The sequence below is a fragment of the Balaenoptera musculus genome, chromosome 11 (assembly GCF_009873245.2).
Source record: "Balaenoptera musculus isolate JJ_BM4_2016_0621 chromosome 11, mBalMus1.pri.v3, whole genome shotgun sequence".
Classification (NCBI taxonomy): domain Eukaryota; kingdom Metazoa; phylum Chordata; class Mammalia; order Artiodactyla; family Balaenopteridae; genus Balaenoptera; species Balaenoptera musculus.
Genome location: NC_045795.1, coordinates 96,806,947 through 96,823,220, shown reverse-complemented (window position 1 = coordinate 96,823,220; position 16,274 = coordinate 96,806,947). Strand labels below are relative to the sequence as shown.

Sequence of the window (16,274 nt, the reverse complement as noted above, 5' to 3'; positions counted from 1 at the left end):
ACTTAGGCAAGTTACTTAATTTGTCTAAACCTTGGTGTCTTTGGAGATATCTACCCTGTCATTAACTTTCCCCATAGTTATTGCAAGGATTATACAAAACTGTGTATCTAAAGGTGCTTCAGCACAGGGTCTACCACTCAGTGAAGGACACGGGAAATGGGAGCTGTCATACTGGGTTAGCCAAAAAGTTCGTTTGGGTTTTTCCGTAAGACGTTACAGAAAAACGCGAATGAACTTTTCGGCCAAGCCAATATTATCTTTGCTGTTGTCTTACAAATGCAGCAGACACAGCAGCCAGCAACCGCTTGGGCCCAATCATTTACCATCCCTGAGGAACACAGCCTCCCTGTTTATCCCTTTTGCCCTGGCAGAAGGCAAGAACCAAGAATTCCAAACAGACCATTTATTTTCTAAGAATCAATATATTTTCTTCCTTTGAAATAAATACAAACCAGTTTGAAAGGTGGGGGAATCTATGGGAAGAAGGGAAGTGGGGACAGGCCCCAGTCTTTTTTTTAGTACCAAATGACTCTGGCGCGACCCGGAAACGCAGTTACAAATGAGAATAATTTAAATTCTCCACTATTTACAGTATTTACAACAGCAGGGGAGGGGGTCACCTAGTGCCCCTCTTCCGGGCTGGACAGACATCAATCTCACTGCTAGGCTGTGCAGATGCCAGCTCACCTCACCACCTCAGGGGCCTCAGGCCACCAGGCAGTTAGGGGTTCTCCTGGCATGAGTAGGCAGAGGTGGTTGGATGGCCTGTTTTACGCAGTGTCCTAACCTTGGCCCACCAACTTGCGCTACAATGCCATGAGGTCTCTGGAGCTTTCTGGCCTGTGGGACCTCCCCTCTCATTGCGCAGAGCCCCCATGGGCCCTTGGAGTGTTCTGTACAGTCCAGCTGCACTCAGGGCGGGAGGGACCTCCCCCACCCAGCTTCCCCTGAGACTGGCCCCAAGACCAGGAATGAGTCAGTGCAGAGGCCGGTGCCACTCCAGGACAGTGAGCAAAGGGGAGGAGAGAGGTGGCTGGGCACTGTAGGTTGGGTTGTGCTGGACAGTATCAGTCACTGTCGCTGGTCTCACTGCTCTGCTCGCCCTGCACCTTGCTGCGGTGCTGCAGAGCCCTGTGGTAGGCGATCTGTACTGACTTGCGGATGTTGGATTTCCGGCCCTCCAGCATCTTCTCCTTGTCAAGGTCCTGGTTCACGCCCAGAGGAACCAGCTTAGTCCTGGGCAGCCACTGCCTGTAGGACGAGGTGAGAATCGAGTAAGTCATCTCTTATCTCTGGGGGAGCAACAGGCACCAGCCTTCCTCACTTGTTCATTCCTTCAAAAACTCCTCCTGAGTGCCCCACTCTGGGCCAGGCTCTGGTGGGAATTAAAGAAACCAAGAGATGCAGTCCCTGCTCTCAAGGAACTGCTCACAGGCTAGTGATGAAAAGAGCCCAGTCATCGGTCACAACGGGGTAATCATAGGGTATTTATGGGCACAAAAAGGAGCCTTGACCAACCCTGAAATAGGTACCTTGTCCAGTGGGCTCCAGGCAGACTTAAGTGACATTAAACATCCTCTGCAGACAATTAACAACCAGAGACTACACGTGTAAGTGTGCCGGAACAGGGATTCAGAACCTGAATGATTATGCCTGCTTTATCCCCATCTTGTCACCATGGAGGCAGAGGTGGGAAAAGTAAGTCTAGAAGCCACTTTAGTCTGGGTGGGGAGCCACCCCCACATTTGTCACAGTCACTCACGGTCCTTTGATTTCTAGCTACAGCTGTCAGCTGCTGCCCGCATCAGTCTCTCGGTCAACACACCCTTTTGCTCAAAGATCTAAGTCCCTCCCCCACTGATTTATGACAGCTCAGGCTGTCTGTTGCTGGAGTTCCCTGGCAGCCTACCCCGATACCGAGGGTTGCATCTGTGGCTATGAGTCACATCAAATGCTCCCCTCCTCCCTTACCAGGTTCGCTTGTTGTCAAAGAAGAGGACGAGGTAGAGATGCTCTCGGGCTTCCTGGGTCATCTGTTCCCCAAGTTTCAGCACCTCCAGTGGGGGCACAGGGATGGGAACCCCATGGTGGAACATACCTTCCCGGGGCATCTTTGGATCAATGATCTAAGGGTGTAATAAGACCTTGGTTTAGTTCAGTCTCCTCCTTCCCAAGGCTTACCCTATCCAAGAATTTGGAGACTACATCTGAAGTGGGAACAGAAAAAGGTTATCACACTCCTAGGGCTGCAGTGCTGACCCTTGGCTTCTTCCCATGCTGAACTATTTCAGAGCCCAAGGGGCAAAGGGAAGAAAAAGGGAGAGATGGAGAAACTAACCAGGGACCTCTAAGTGTCTATCTGCCAAAGACTCCTGTGCTCTGCAGCTCAGCAGAGAGTAGGAAAAGTCTGCTACTTTTGAGTGTGTGTTCTGGGGCTGGAAGACAAGGGGTATGACAAGAAAAGTGGAAGCCTACCAGAGCTGGGTATGATGGATACCCCCGGCATTTGGCCCACACCAGGTCCAGAGCGTCCAGCGGGGAGTCCTCATCCTCTGACAGCCAGCCAGCTCCCCGGCCCAGACTCTTCCTTACCACTTCACAGGAATGGGAGAGAGGGGGCGGATCAGCAGTCCGGGGTCTGGCAAGGCCCTGGCACTGGGCCCCCAGAACCCCTGGCTTTGGGCGGGCGTACTTACTGCTGTGGCCCACGCCGCGGCCAGTGCCCACGGAGTAGGCCTCGTTCTCAGTGCCTGAGGTATCTTCACTGCTGTCCTCTGGGAACGTGCCCCGAGAGAAGGAGGGCTTGCCCCGGCCTTGTTTTGAAGGCGTTGTGCTGTGGACAAAAGGGAAGCTCAACTCAAAGAAGGGGAAGAGTGGGGAATGGCATGGTGGGTATCCTCCTTTCTTTAAGCCCCTAGGGTCTAAGACGTTTGGAAAGCAGAGGCTACTTGAAGAATTTCAAACTCAAATGCCCTCAGGGACTTGGGGGCGATTTGACTGAAGTGGGCTGGATATAGCAGTAGTGATGAATCCATGCGCCCGTCTTGAGTCAACAGTGGCCAGAATTGCCAGTCTGATTTTTAAAGAGACTATAGAAACTGGGAATTTTATATGGCACTTCGGAATCTTTTTTTTTTTTTAATACCATGCTGGCCAAACAAAATATGTCTGCAGGCCAAACCCAGGCCACAAGGAACCGGTTTATGCCCTCTGTTCTAAACCATCAGCTTAACACAGGGTGGGCCCGTCTGTTTCATTATGGTGACAGTCTCATCTATTCCATTTATTTTGCAGAGAACCTTTGGTTTGAGCCATCTCAATCTAGGCTAAGATGGCTGCCACCCCACTCCCCACAGGGACATCTGGAAGGCCATCCCGGAGGTGGGTCTTGACCCGGAGGACTGGTACCTGGTCCGGTCTGAGGCAGCACTGCTGCTGCTACTGCTGCTGGACTCAGAGTCTGAGCTGCTCCGAGGAAGGCTGCAGTCATTACGATAGACCAAGAAACTCTTCTTTACTGGCTGGTTTCCACCGCTGAAGCCGTTGGCTGGTAAGTCTTGGTTGGGGGGAGGGGGGAAGGGAAGGAATCAGTCAGGAAGACGTAGATCAGAGATCTACTGGGGGTAAGAGGGACTTAGAGCTTGGCTTTCACTTCTGTGCTGGAAAATTCCTCCAACCTTGGCCAGCAGAGCTAGCTCTGGGCAGTGTCCACCACAGTTGGCCACAGCTCTGCCCCACCCCTTGCACTTCCCTTGGCAGTTACTGGCCTTAGGACACAAATGGCTTAAAGGAGATTCCCCAAGGAGGATAAGAAGAGAAAAGGTGAAGTGATACAATGCAGGAGCGGGGGCCCTGGATGGGAATCTAGCTGGGTCATCATCTCTGGGCTTCAGTTTCCCCGTCTGTAAAATGAGGGAATTGAATTAAAGGATTCCTAAGGGCCCTTCTAGCTCTGATATATTATGGGCAAATGAAGGGATAGGTGGGAGTTATATTGGGAAGGATGGCAGCTTTGCTCACTCTACTGGGGGGCTGGGTGATGGTGAGGCTCACCCATTGGGGGGTCTTCTGTGGATTTATCACTGTCGCTGTCTGAACTCGAACTGGGCCGAGGGCTCCTACCCCGCTTGCGCTGACGCAGGGAGCCCATGATGGGGAGCTGGGGGGGCCCCACAGGACTGCCTCCGTGGCTGGGGGTCATCTGGCTCTCCCGGTTTTTTGGGGGCCGGCCCGGCCTCTTGGGCGGTCCAGCTGTCTTCGGGTTCTTTTTGGAGAACAGAACTGAGGTTCTCCTGCCCACCTCATGTGCGGGGGTTGAGGACATGTTGGGACCCAGGCCTGGAGCAGAGAAAGAGAGAAGGAGAGTCGGTGAGGGGCCTGATGTGGGAAGGGCATACGTCCAGGGTAGGCCCTGGGTATATAGGACCATAACTCCAGCTAGAGTAGGGGAGATAATTGGGGGGGGCATGGAGTTGGGAACATTGTCTCTTATACAAATAGCCAGAGAGGCAGCTAAGAGGCCCTTGACTGGGGAATGAGGGAGAAAGTGCAGCTGGCTGTGCATGAGGGACCTCTGCCTGGGGCATGGCAGGCGCTGAGTGTGTGCTGCAGAGTCAAAGTCTGGCTGGCCTCGGGGCCCACCATGCTGCGGGGTTCAGACCTTTGCTTGTCTCCTGGCTGCTGCTCTCCTCGGCGGCACTGTCTGTCTGCCCGTCCTTGTCACAGGCTGCCGGGTGGGGTGTCAGGCTGCCCCGGCTGGAGGGGCCATGCCGCTCAGGCCCATCCCGTCCAGTTTCCCGCTGGTTGGCAAGCTTGCGCCGCAGCGCCGTCATCTCTTTCTTGATCATCTTTGCACGCCGTGAGCGGCCCACGCTCTGCTTACTGGCATTCACCTCATCCAGCCGCTCGAGCAACAGCTTCAGCTGCTCTTCCACTGGCAAGTGCTTCTGGTTCTCCAGCAGGACCAGCCGCTCTTCCTCTGCTGCCAGGGGTGGGAACAGGGAGGAAAGGGTCAGACTCAGGGCAGTCCTCTGGGCCCCGTGAACCTGGGCAGGCAACAAGAAACCCACTCTTCTCCCCTCTGCTTCTCACCAGGAACAGCTGAAAAACAGCAGCACCGAGACGCGGAATGGCAGGGATTGCTATCCATTCACCCAGTCTGGCTTCTTAGAGAGCATTCCTGGGGATAGCTTGCCACTGCTCAGCCTAGCTGCTTCCTGCCTACACTGCCTGCTCCCAGGAGGGGACTTTGGAAAGCTGTTCATCCCTGGCATTGGCCTCTATGTGGAGGTGTGACTTATCACCCACCATCTTCGGTGTGGTGTGAGGCCTCGTCTCCAGCCAGGCTGTGGGGGATATGCATGCCCGTCTCAAAGTCAATGCCCATTTTTTCTGCCTGGCGCCGGGCCTGGCGGAGCACAGCACCACCCTGCTCACGGAGCCGCACTGCTGCCCGGTAGAAGATGGTATCCTTGGCATTATACTTGAGGCAGTTGCTGACGATGAGGTTGAAGTCCTCCTCAAAATCATCAAAGTTCAGGTAGCGGTAAGCCTCCAAGTTCTGCTTCATGGTGAAAAAGTCCATAGGCTTTTTGATGTGGTCTAGGTAGTCAGGTACCTGGGAGAACACGGTAGGTGTACCTAAGTGGAGATACGTTCCTCATTCCCCCTGAACCCCTGTTCCTAACAACCTCCCTTGAAATGCATCCAGCAACCTCCTCCCACCACAGTTAGAGGCAGGCATACAGCACAGGGGAAAAGAAAGCCGGATTCTAGTCTTGACTTTACTAGTCACAAGCTGTGTGACCTTGGCAAGCCTCTTAACCTCTCTGGGCCTTCTTTTCCTCACCTAGAAAACAGTAATGAAATTACAGCCAAATCTACCTCCTAGAGCCATATGAGGCTTTAGTAAGAAAATGACCAGGGGAATCCTCTGGAAATAACACCACCTTGCATTCCTATAGTTCTTTTTACTTATCATTAAGACTTATAAGGAGGCTGCTGCCTCAGGCCTCTCATTTTATACCTTTTAGAGAGAAGAGTCTGCCAGTCAGGACCTAGGGCTTCAGAGATGGTTCTTTAGGTGCTGAGCCTTCTAAATTCTCCGTTCTAGGGTTCAGCACCCGGAAAGTGTCTTCCTGCCCTGGGATTATTCATTTGGCAGACTCAGTCCCTGCCTCTGGGGAAGGAGTGCAGATTGCCTCCCATTCTGGGCCCTTGGGATATGACAGGGACAAGACAGAGTCCAGGTGATGCATGTGGCTCCAGTTCATCCTGGAGCCCCAGAGCCACCAGCCCCTCTCTTCAAGGTCCCCTCCTAGTCCCTGGCCCAGACCTGCAGCGGGGGTGCATCTGGGAGAGGAACAGAAAGAAGGTGGAGTGAGGGGAAGGGATTCTTACTTCGTCCAATTCGGTTACCTCAGACAGAGGGACCGGCTCGCTGAAGATGTTGCCTGTGTCCTTCTCTTGGAGCTGCTCCAGGGTTTTTCGAAGGAGGATGAGGAAAGGGGTCAGCTGCATCTCCATGGCAATCTGCTGGACCTTGATCTGACACACATAAAGGCCCAATCAGCCAGGCCTAGGCCAGTCCCTTGGCAGAGAGGTCTGAGGAGATGGTTGTAGCTGGTATGGGAACTCGCCTTCCTTCCCACCCAACACAGCTCGGTGTACTTGACTCCTCTGGACTTTCCCTTCCTTGAGCTCCCAGCACCAGCTACCTGCATCACATAATTTAGGATTCCGTTCATACTCTCCTGTGACATTCTGCTTCCGGTGGGCCTGAGAGCAAACTGAGCTCAGGAGACCTGACTCCCGCATCAGCCCTGTTGCTTCCTGGACAGGTGACACATACTTGTCCATGTTTTCTGTTTTCCTGGGTCTGTTTTCTCTACTGTAAAAAAGAGTTGGCCCAGGAGCACTCACCGTCTCCCTTTTGAGTTTCTCCCGCTTGCGGATCAGCTCCACCAGCAGCCGGGCTCGCTCCAGGTCATGCCGAAGCCGCTGCCAGGACTTGAGCTGTTCTTTGAGGGCCCAGTTCTTGTCTTCAGAATCTCTCTGAAGAGGCAAAAGAGGGATCAGGAAATGATGAGAGAGCCAGAGGGGACGAGAGCCCAGGAAACGTGGGTCAAGGGCAGATAAAGCCAAAGGAGAGAGCACAGTGATTTATTGGTAGGCTCACTAACTAACTGAAGTGGAAGCTCCTCAACCCACGTGTCCCCTAGGCCCAGCACAGAGTCGGTGCTCAGTATATGCTTGCTGTGAACGAACAGATGAACACATAGGAAAAATACGTTAAAGATAATCTGTAAGGATTTCATCCTGAGCTTGCTTTGAGGCCTAGTTTAAAGGAGGAAACAGCCCAAGCCTTCAGACACTGGAAGCTACAGTCACAAATCTCTGTCCTTGGGGACTTCCCTGGTGGTCCAGTGGTTAAGACTCCACACTTCCAAGGCAGGGGGTGCGGGTTCGATCCCTGGTCGGGGAACTAAGATCCCACATGCCGGGTGGTACAGCCAAAAAAAAATTCTTTGTCCTCGTCCCCCTGGCACTAGTTCCTAGAGCCCACAGGGAATCTGACACAGTACCCCAACTTGGTCACAGTTCCTCTGAGACTGCAGGTGTGTCTGCAGGCGACGCAGCAGTGGGACCCCATTCCGTGACTGCCTCTTTAGCGTCCAGTAGCTGTGCAGCCTCTGCATGAACTGGCTCTTCCTTTGGATGGTCAGGCGGTTAGTGATTTTACTGAGCCTGGGAAGCAGGAGAGCAAAGAGAAAAACCTCTTGGGCCCTGATTTTCTTAAGCAGAACAGTGGTCTCTGGCTAATGAGAGTTTCTGAGTGGGGCTAAATAGGGAATAAATCTATTGTCAAAAAGGCCTATGACACTGGGCTAAGGCAAAGAAGAGCAAAGAGAGCTGTCAATGGCAACTCAGCAGACAGGAAGCCAAGCTCCCAGCTCTAAGCCAGATCCATAATTCTGTTCACCAGTGGGTCAGGGAGCCTGGCCCCTAAGACTGCTCTTGTCACTGCAGCCCAGAGTACTGTTTGACCCTGGGATACCCAACTCAGACTGAGCCTGGGAAGGTTTTAAGATGAAGTACTATTGTACAGCAGTAAACTATAGGAAATCGACTAGATAGCACAAGAGAGAGTAAAAAATAACTGATGACTGCAGCCCTCATTTGGACTTATTTGTGGCAGTAACCATTTCACAATTCCTTGAGCGTATCCTTCCCCCTTCTTCATTCCATTCTCCCTTCAGAGTCAGACCATTTCTTCCACTGTGGCTGGTAGCTATTCCATCCTCTTTCTTCCTAACTTAAACCACCTCATCAAAATGGAAGGCAGTTTAAAACACATGTTAGGTCTGCCAGATAAAAGCTGAAGTTTCTGGTTCCTAATGTAAAAGCCAGGTGACCTGCTAGAGCTCATCTCTTTTGATATTAAAAAAAAAACAACAACAAAACCCCCAAAACTTCTATGTAGCTCCTGATAGGAATAAGATACCCCAGCCCTGTCACTCCACTCAGTGGGCTGTCAGTCTCCAACAGGGCTTCTTCCCTCAACAGCCTGTCTACCTGCTCCCCTCATACCTGTGTGGTGGGATGCAGGGCACAGACACCACAGGTGCTGCTGCCCGTTTCTCTGCCAAGATCTTCCGCGCCTTCTTCATCTTGATCCGGGACTTGGCCTTGGCCTTCTTGACCTTCTCTGAGCTCCAACTCTTACCCTCCTCCTCTTCCTCCTCCTCCTCCTCCTCACCCTCGCTGTGGGATAGGGCAGGCAGGCGGCGTGCTGAACCTGGAGGTGTATGGATGTCGCAGTAGGCAGTCTTGCGGACGCTGAAGGAGGTGCCATTGGCACCCGTCTCCCGCACAGGCTCCATCTTCATGTAAAGGCCGGCCTGCTGGGCACATGTCACATGGAAGGCTGTGTAGCAGTTGGCCTTGTGGCACTGGATGCAGGCCCCTGAGCCCCGCTGTTTGCAAATGTAGCAGGTCAGCTTCCAGCGAGCTGGCGGGATGTGCTCGATGCTGTCGATAGGCTCCAGGAAGACCGTGTTGGCAAAGCAGACCTCAGGGATCCATAGGGCACACACCACATGGGCCCAGCGCCCATCATCTGTCTGCTTGAAGGCACCACCCTTGTTGGGGCACAGGGCGCAGTCCACAGCACGGGAGGGTGACTGTAGGCAGCGGCGGCACAGCCACTGGCCCTCAGGGATGTAGGGGACACCGTAGCACTCCTGGTGCACAGCCAGGTTGCACATGTCACAGAAGAGGATGACATTGCTGTTCTGGCACTCACCATCATTGCAGATACAGCACACAGCATCCTCGTCCACTAGCGCATTGGGGTCGCCTTTATTGTGGCTCTCAAAGTAGGACTCTTTCTCCAGCCGGTCCATTAAGTACTCAAAGATTTCCTGCGGAATGGGACTCACACCCTCCGTCTTCCGCCGCTCGTTCATGATATCCAGCCAGATGTAGTCCTCCTCATCCATGTCATACTCTACTTCCTCATCCAGCTCTTCCGCCGACTTCTCGATGTACCTGCAGTGCACAGAGGCAGCTCAGCACCAGAAGGTTGAGATTTCCCTCCCTTAAAGACCATGGGTTACATCTGCCAAGCACTCACCCTATTCCAGGCCTGTGCCTTTACATCTGTGTTGTCTCATTCTATCCTCACCTTTACCCCAGGCACTCTAAGTCCTATAATTATTCTTATTTTGCAGAAAAGGAAACCTTACATTTGGGGAGGTTAATTCACCTGCCCTGGCCCTCTTGTGAGAAAGTGGCAGAGCTGGGATATGAACCCAACCATGCCGATTTCAAAGCTCATGTCCTGGCTGCTACACTGCCTCCTCTGAGGTGCAGAGGCTCAGCCAGACTCCTGAAGGATGGGGCAGCTAGGACCCATTATTGGGGTGGTCTGGGTGACGGTACAAGGAGTCAGGGGAAGGAAGGTCCTCAGTTCTCATTTGCAAATCATACATGAGTTGTTTTACCACCAACTGGCTATGTCCTGAATGCAGCTGCTGCAGGTCTCCCGTTAGCTGGTGCCAGCATCAGCTCAGGGCTCCCTCAGACTCTAGGCGCTCTGTGCTCTCTGGATAGCCTTGGGGAATAACAGTCAGAGCAGCTAAGATTTACTGAGCATTTACTATAAGCTAGGCATTGTGCTAAGTTATCACATTTATTTTCCCCATAGCCATAGGGTCAATGTTTTTATCGCCCTCACTTTATAGATGAGGAAACTGGAAGCTTTGAGAAGTTAATTAACTGCCCAACACAGATAGTTCACACAACCAGGAAGTGGCAGAGTGACAATTCAAACTCCACTTCACAGCACTCAGTGGGCCAGCAGGGCTGCAGCAAAGGACTGCTCCAGGTGCCTGGGGTACAAAGCAGGCTCCCCACCCCCTTGCCATGCACACTCCAGGTGGCCTGACCCTGGTGTTGTAAAGCTACAGGGAGCTTCAACGGAAAGAGCAGGGCTTCGCCCCCTAACAAACCTGGATTTACACGCTGGCTCTGTTACTGTGTGGCATTCAGGACATCACTGCCCTTTTCTGAACCTCAGTTTTACTGATGACAGAATGAGGATACTACTACTTACTCCCAAAGACATCAGGATTAAATGGAATTACAAAAACAAATGGGCTAAATCAAGTGGCACACAGCAGGCCCTAGATAAATGTTACTTCCCATGCCTCCCCTCTCCTCTCCACAAGGGAAATGTGGCTTTGGGGGCTAGAGCAGGCCACACAAGCATAGGTTCTGGAGCCATGCTCTGGATGACAGCAGGCGAGTGAGCTAACCTCTCTGGGCCTTGGTTTCCACATCTGTAGAATGGAGATGCTAACTTGAACCTATTTCATACAGCTGTTGTGAACATTAAATGAGTTACTACAGGTAAAGGGCTTAGAACAGTAGCTGGCACGGAGCAAGTACTCAATAAATGTTAGCTTTATGATTAGTTTTTGTATAGATCTGCCCCACCCTGTCTTGCGTTGTAACTGTTTTTGTGTCTTAACTCCTCCACTATTAGATAGAGGCAAGAACCATGTCTGATTCACCACACAGAAAGAGGTGCTCAGTGTTGTTCATTTGAAAGACATTTACGGGGTGGAAGGGAGGACAGACTAAAATACTGTGTCTATCAGAAGCAACTTCTTCCTTAGCCCTTTACCTCTTCCCCAAGGTGAATGCAATGTCCTCATCCTTGAAAAAGGGTGTGGCTCAGGGCTGGTGTGAGACATCTGGTCCCTTCCAGGCCTTGGCACCAGCTCTCAACCTTTTCTCTGCCACGACACACGTGACATTATGTGATGGTGCATAACACACCCCCACAGTGCACCAAGATTACAGGCTGTGGCGCAGATAAGGTAGGCTGCATGTCACGTACAATTCCTGACACAACAGCTGACACTCCACCCTCTCTCTCCCCCTCAAGAAAGCATACCAGATGTGAGCAAGAGCAAGTGGTGTTATTAGAGAGATGACCTCAAATCTTCTTACATTTGTATAAAAAGTAAATCATTTCCAAAACACGCAGTTCTGCTAACGGTAGTAACAAATTACATGCAACACACCTCCCAACTGATTGCAGTGCACCAGCTGAGAGCTGCTGCCTGGAGAACAGATCTGATCCCCCGGAGGAAAGAGTGAATCTGAGTGGAGGGATGAAGAAAAGGAGCAGGAGGAGCTGGGCTGGGCTGCCTATTGGAGCCAAGAGCACTGAAGAGCCATTAGGAGAGAGGGCAGGCCCAGAGAGGGGTCTGTGTGTTGGGAGGTGGGCATGGCCGTCAGTACTAACAGACAAGAGAGACAGTGGAAAGCCAGAAGGAAATGGAGCTGGGCTGAACAGATGAAAGGACGGAAGAGAGGAAGAAGAGACTGGCTAGCATGTGAACAGCGGTGAGAGAAGAGTGACACACTGGGCCAAATTACTTGAGTTCCCAAAGATTTGCTTTTAAAAAACTGAGATTTAGTATAACATCACATGGGTTGCCCTTCTGGTAAAAACTACCTTTCGTATAAAAACCTTTACACCAAGTCCTTGTCAGAGATCAGGCTTTCTGATTAGCTGATACCAAAGATGGCTCCTTAACGAACTCACCCAAATGCCCTCTTTGACTTGGATGCCAAGACTCTAAGAAGTTTTACACTTGGTTTTTATTCCATCCTTCAGCTAGGGTTTCTGTATGTAGTTCTACCACCACACTTCCCCACTCCTTCATTTTTTACCTCATGTTAAAGGAATTTAGCCTTATGCCTGTGACTTTTTTAAAAAATTAATTAATTTACTTATTTATTTATTTTTGGCTGCATTGGGTCTTTGTTGCTGCACGCGGGCTTCTCATTGCGGTGGCCCCTCCTGTCGCGGAGCACGGGCTCCAGGCGCGCAGGCATCAGCAGTCGTGGCTCACAGGCTCTAGAGCGCAGGCTCAGTAGTTGTGGTGCACGGGCTTAGTTGCTCCACGGCATGTGGGATCCTCCCGGACCAGGGCTCGAACCCGTGTCCCCTGCATTGGCAGGTGGATTCCCAACCACTGCGTCACCAGGGAAGCCCTATGCCTGTGACTTTATTAGGAGCCACTGTGACTAATTTTTGGAAGGAAGTGGGGTACTAAGAAACAGTTAAATGAAACAAATAAAAGGGTCCTTGGAGGAGTACAAAACATAGGCGATGAAAATACTGCTTACGCAGGCTAAAGGATGGGTGACAATAACAAAACAAGTAATGGGAAAATTACTTCTTTAGATTTACAAACTGATTTTATAACCTTATGAAATCATTGTCCCTAGTCTTATACCTTTAGGCTAGCAGAGGAATATTATACCTACTCTGCAGATGGGATCACTGCAACACCAAAAGCTGGATGCCTTTCCCAAGATCACAGAGTGATGGAGTAGAAAGAGGAAAAAAAATGGGACCTTTTGATACTGTGGAAATAGTGCAGCTTTGGAGTCAGAGGAACCTGGGTTTGTCAGCTATCTACTGACATGTGACTTCTCGTAAGTCTGGTCCTTTTTCTGGACTGTGGTTTCCTCATCTGTGAAATCGGAACAATACCTACCTGAGTGAGTTGTGAGAATAAAATAATGGAATGGCTATAAAACACCCACTGCAGGGCTTGGCATGTGGCAGTGTATAGGAAGTGCCATCATCATTAGCTGGGGCACTCTTCTGCCTTGGCAGGACCAGTGTGCTTCTGCTATGCTTTACCCCTGCCGCTTCCTATCACCTATCTTTGACTCCTGAGCCCTGCTTGACCAGTTTTCCAGAGTTGGGGGGTGGAGGCGGCCTTACCGGTAATAGGAAGTCGGCCGGGGCGGGGCGTCAGGGGTGTCCTGCTCCAGCTCCCGGTACACCACCTCCGGCAGCTTGGGGGTGGTGCTTGCAGAAGCGCTGTGGTGATGGTGATGGTTGGAGTCCTTGCGCTTCTCCTTGTTCTTATGCTTGCCTGACTTGGGAGTAGCAGCCGGTGTCTCAGTGTTCTCCTTATTGCTGCCGTTCTCAGGGGCCTCCTCAGGGGCCTCCTCATCTTCTGACACCACATCCAAGTTGTCAAAGATGCTGATGCGGTGGACGCGGCCGTGCAGGTCCACCTCCACCATGCGCTGGGCCTGTGCGTAACTCATCACCTCACGGCTGGGCGACTGGGATACCTCTGAGGGGGTGGGCGACTGTTTGTTGGCTGGGCGTGACTGGCGCCCCTTCTTCTTGTGCTTTCGGAGTGGAGTCTGCTGTGGGGGCGGTGGGTTGTCATGGTCATAGTGGTACAGGTGGTACTCAATACCACTGTAACTCTTGTAGACCTTGCGGCAGGTCTCCACGGGGCACTCATACGGTGGCTTAGTTGCCCGCAAGTTGTGGCAGAAAGTCTTCACGTCAAAGTCCACCCCCATGCTGTCACATCTAGAATGTACAGATCAGTTAGCACAGGCCCAGGGAAGAGCTCCTGGCCACCCACTCCACTCTCTCCAGCCCTCCCTCTCCCCAAGGGTTTTGGCCAGCCAACCTCTACAGCAGCTCCAAATGCCCCCTCCTCCACAACATGGCCATAGTCTCGGCCTTATCACCTCTTGCCTGATCACCCTGCTCTATGTCTCAGTTCTTCTAGCCTAATCTCACACAATGTGTCCAGAACGATCTTTCTACCAAGTAGAAATGATCATGTTAGTCTCTTGATTAAAAGCATCCTGATGTTCCCCACTTACTTCAGGATAATATCCAAATTCCTTATGATGATATTCAAGGTGCTCCTTTCACTGTTTGGCCTTAGTCCTCCTTTCTAGATTCTTCTTTTCACCAGTTACAGCTGTATTTCTGTCTAACCAGGGCAACTTGCCAGTCCCTGAATGTTACAACCTCTCATTCCTGCAAGATGATCTCTATTTAGAATGCCTTCCATCCTCCTTGATTAGTGAGCTCCTACTCATTCTTCAAAACATGGCTCGAATGTCACTCCAGTTATGCTTCTTTGTCTCTCCCATGGAGAGCTGTGTTTCCACAGCATTTCATCCTCACCTCCACCATGGCATTCACCACACTGGAAGTTCTCTGTCTCCTCCCATTAGACTGGGAGCGGTGCAGTGCAGACACCAGAGCCTACCCACCTCTGTATCCCTAGTACCTGGCATGTAGTGTTGTTTTGGCCAATGAATAAATAATCTGTTGAATGAATAGCTAAATGAGGGGATCACCAGTTCTGGAGCTGAGACGGATGAAGGCTAGTGTCAGCCCATGCGGAAGCCTGAACAGGTAGCCAATGATTTGGTCCTGGACTCCAGCAGAAATCACTGGGTTACAAAAAGAATTAGTTAATTTCTGAGGCCTTTACGGTAAGCCTATGCCCTGGCCCTGGGAGTGGCACCAGGCCCTAAGGGTACAAACAGGAACATGACAATCCAGGCACACTCAGCTCCATGCTGGTCCTCAGAGCCCTCCCTTCCTCCTCTCCAGTGTTCCTGGATGAGTGGAGACAGCAGATGGCACCAACCCCCAGGAAGCCCAGCTTGGTCAGAGAGACTGCCCCAATTTCTCCAGGCCTAGCTGAGTTCAACAATTTAACTGTGGTCTTGGCACCATTCCAAGCAAAGCCACCCTGAGCTCCCTGATTAATAACGGTCCTTGTTGGCTCCTCTCCTGCGACTTAACCAAGCTAGTGAGCTGCTCCACTCTCTGTCAAAGCCCCAGATTGTCATATCAGTAAAACTACTCCTTAAACTCGCCCCTACTTCCTACCTGCACCTGTCTTTAAACAAACCAATCAGAAGCACAAACAAACTCTCCTCTTTCAATGATGAGTCCCTGGTGAACCCTGCAGCTCTGCTGCCCCGGCTTCCTAAGCAACACAGAAACCTCCAGCAAACGTCCCGCTGGGACTCAGCAGAAGCACAGAGGAGAGACAAGGCAACTAAGACCCGAAAGCCCGTGGGGAGGGCCCCAGGCCCAGGGGTATGGCGGCGGCATCTGCCCCAGGCGCTCAGAGGGCTGGAGGAAGTAGGGGGCGGAGGCCAGAGGGATTAGGCCGGGCCCGGGCGGTGCCCGCAGCCCTCTCCCGGATGCGGCTACGTTTCCCCTTTGTCAAAGTGTAAAAAGTTAAACAAGGCTCCTCTCCTGCCATTGGCCCAGGCAGCCCCAGGCAACCCCGAAGGATACACTGTTGCCGGGGATGCAGGCTGTGAGCTAATGCACTGTCAGTTCTCCGGGCTGGAGTGGCCCGAGGGTACTCGGGCCGGGCAGCTCAGTGCGCGCCCCACGAAAGTAGCCTACCCCTTCCCGGCTGGCCACTCCCGCCCCGGTCCCTGGCCCGCACTCACCGGCCACCTCGAGTCCGGGCTCATTGCCGAGGGCGCCCGCCGGGGCTCCGACCCCACTAGGGGAGGCCGGCGGGGAAAGACGGGCCGGGGATGGGGAGCCCCAATTCCGGAGACTGCAGACCTCGCCACCCCGACTCCCTGCCGCCCCACGCTCTGGCCCGGCTCCCTGGGATTCCCGCGCTGACCCCTGCCGCTCCCAGTCCCGCCGGCGCCCCGGTCTCTCAGTTGCGGCGGCCGCCGCCCCTTTCGAAAGCCCCTAGGTTGCCCGGTCTCGGGACCCAGCACCGCCGGAACAATGGAGGCTACCAGAGGCAGCACGGGGACGGCGGCGGCGGAGACGGTGGCGGCAAAGGCAGTGGCAGCGGCGGCGGCAGCAGCGGCGGCGACGGCGTCTGCGCAGGGTAAACGCGACGCCGCAACGCTGCCGAGCTGCACTTTCGCCACAG

General features: G+C 52.7%; 1 protein-coding gene across 9 annotated transcripts; it reads right to left on the bottom strand.

Moving 5' to 3' along the window:
• Positions 1–402: 402 nt before the first annotated feature.
• On the bottom strand, positions 403–16,202 carry BRPF1 (bromodomain and PHD finger containing 1). 9 transcript variants are annotated; one of them, XM_036869878.1, is made up of 14 exons: positions 15,829–16,201; positions 13,313–13,921; positions 8,590–9,549; positions 7,584–7,746; positions 6,922–7,053; positions 6,400–6,546; positions 5,308–5,617; positions 4,661–4,978; positions 4,054–4,338; positions 3,409–3,556; positions 2,697–2,833; positions 2,476–2,594; positions 1,972–2,126; positions 403–1,251 (listed from the first exon to the last, which is right to left on the bottom strand). In XM_036869878.1, the coding sequence occupies exons 2-14, from the start codon at positions 13,909–13,911 to the stop codon at positions 1,068–1,070; spliced, it is 3,657 nt and encodes a 1,218-aa protein (XP_036725773.1). In that variant the 5' UTR covers positions 13,912–13,921; positions 15,829–16,201; the 3' UTR covers positions 403–1,067. The 9 variants fall into 9 exon arrangements, with proteins under 9 accessions (XP_036725773.1, XP_036725775.1, XP_036725772.1 ...); XM_036869880.1 differs by having other exon boundaries at positions 6,418–6,546; XM_036869877.1 differs by having other exon boundaries at positions 4,661–4,981; positions 15,829–16,200.
• Positions 16,203–16,274: the final 72 nt, after the last annotated feature.

Coding starts and splice junctions, on each gene's coding strand:
- BRPF1 (XM_036869875.1), bottom strand. CDS start 13,911: ATGGGGGTGGACTTTGACGTGAAGACTTTCTGCCACAACTTGCGGGCA. Junction 7,054..7,583: donor GGAACTGTGACCAAGTTGGG/GTACTGTGTCAG, acceptor TTGCCTCTTCAG/AGAGATTCTGAAGACAAGAA. Junction 6,547..6,921: donor AGAAACTCAAAAGGGAGACG/GTGAGTGCTCCT, acceptor TATGTGTGTCAG/ATCAAGGTCCAGCAGATTGC.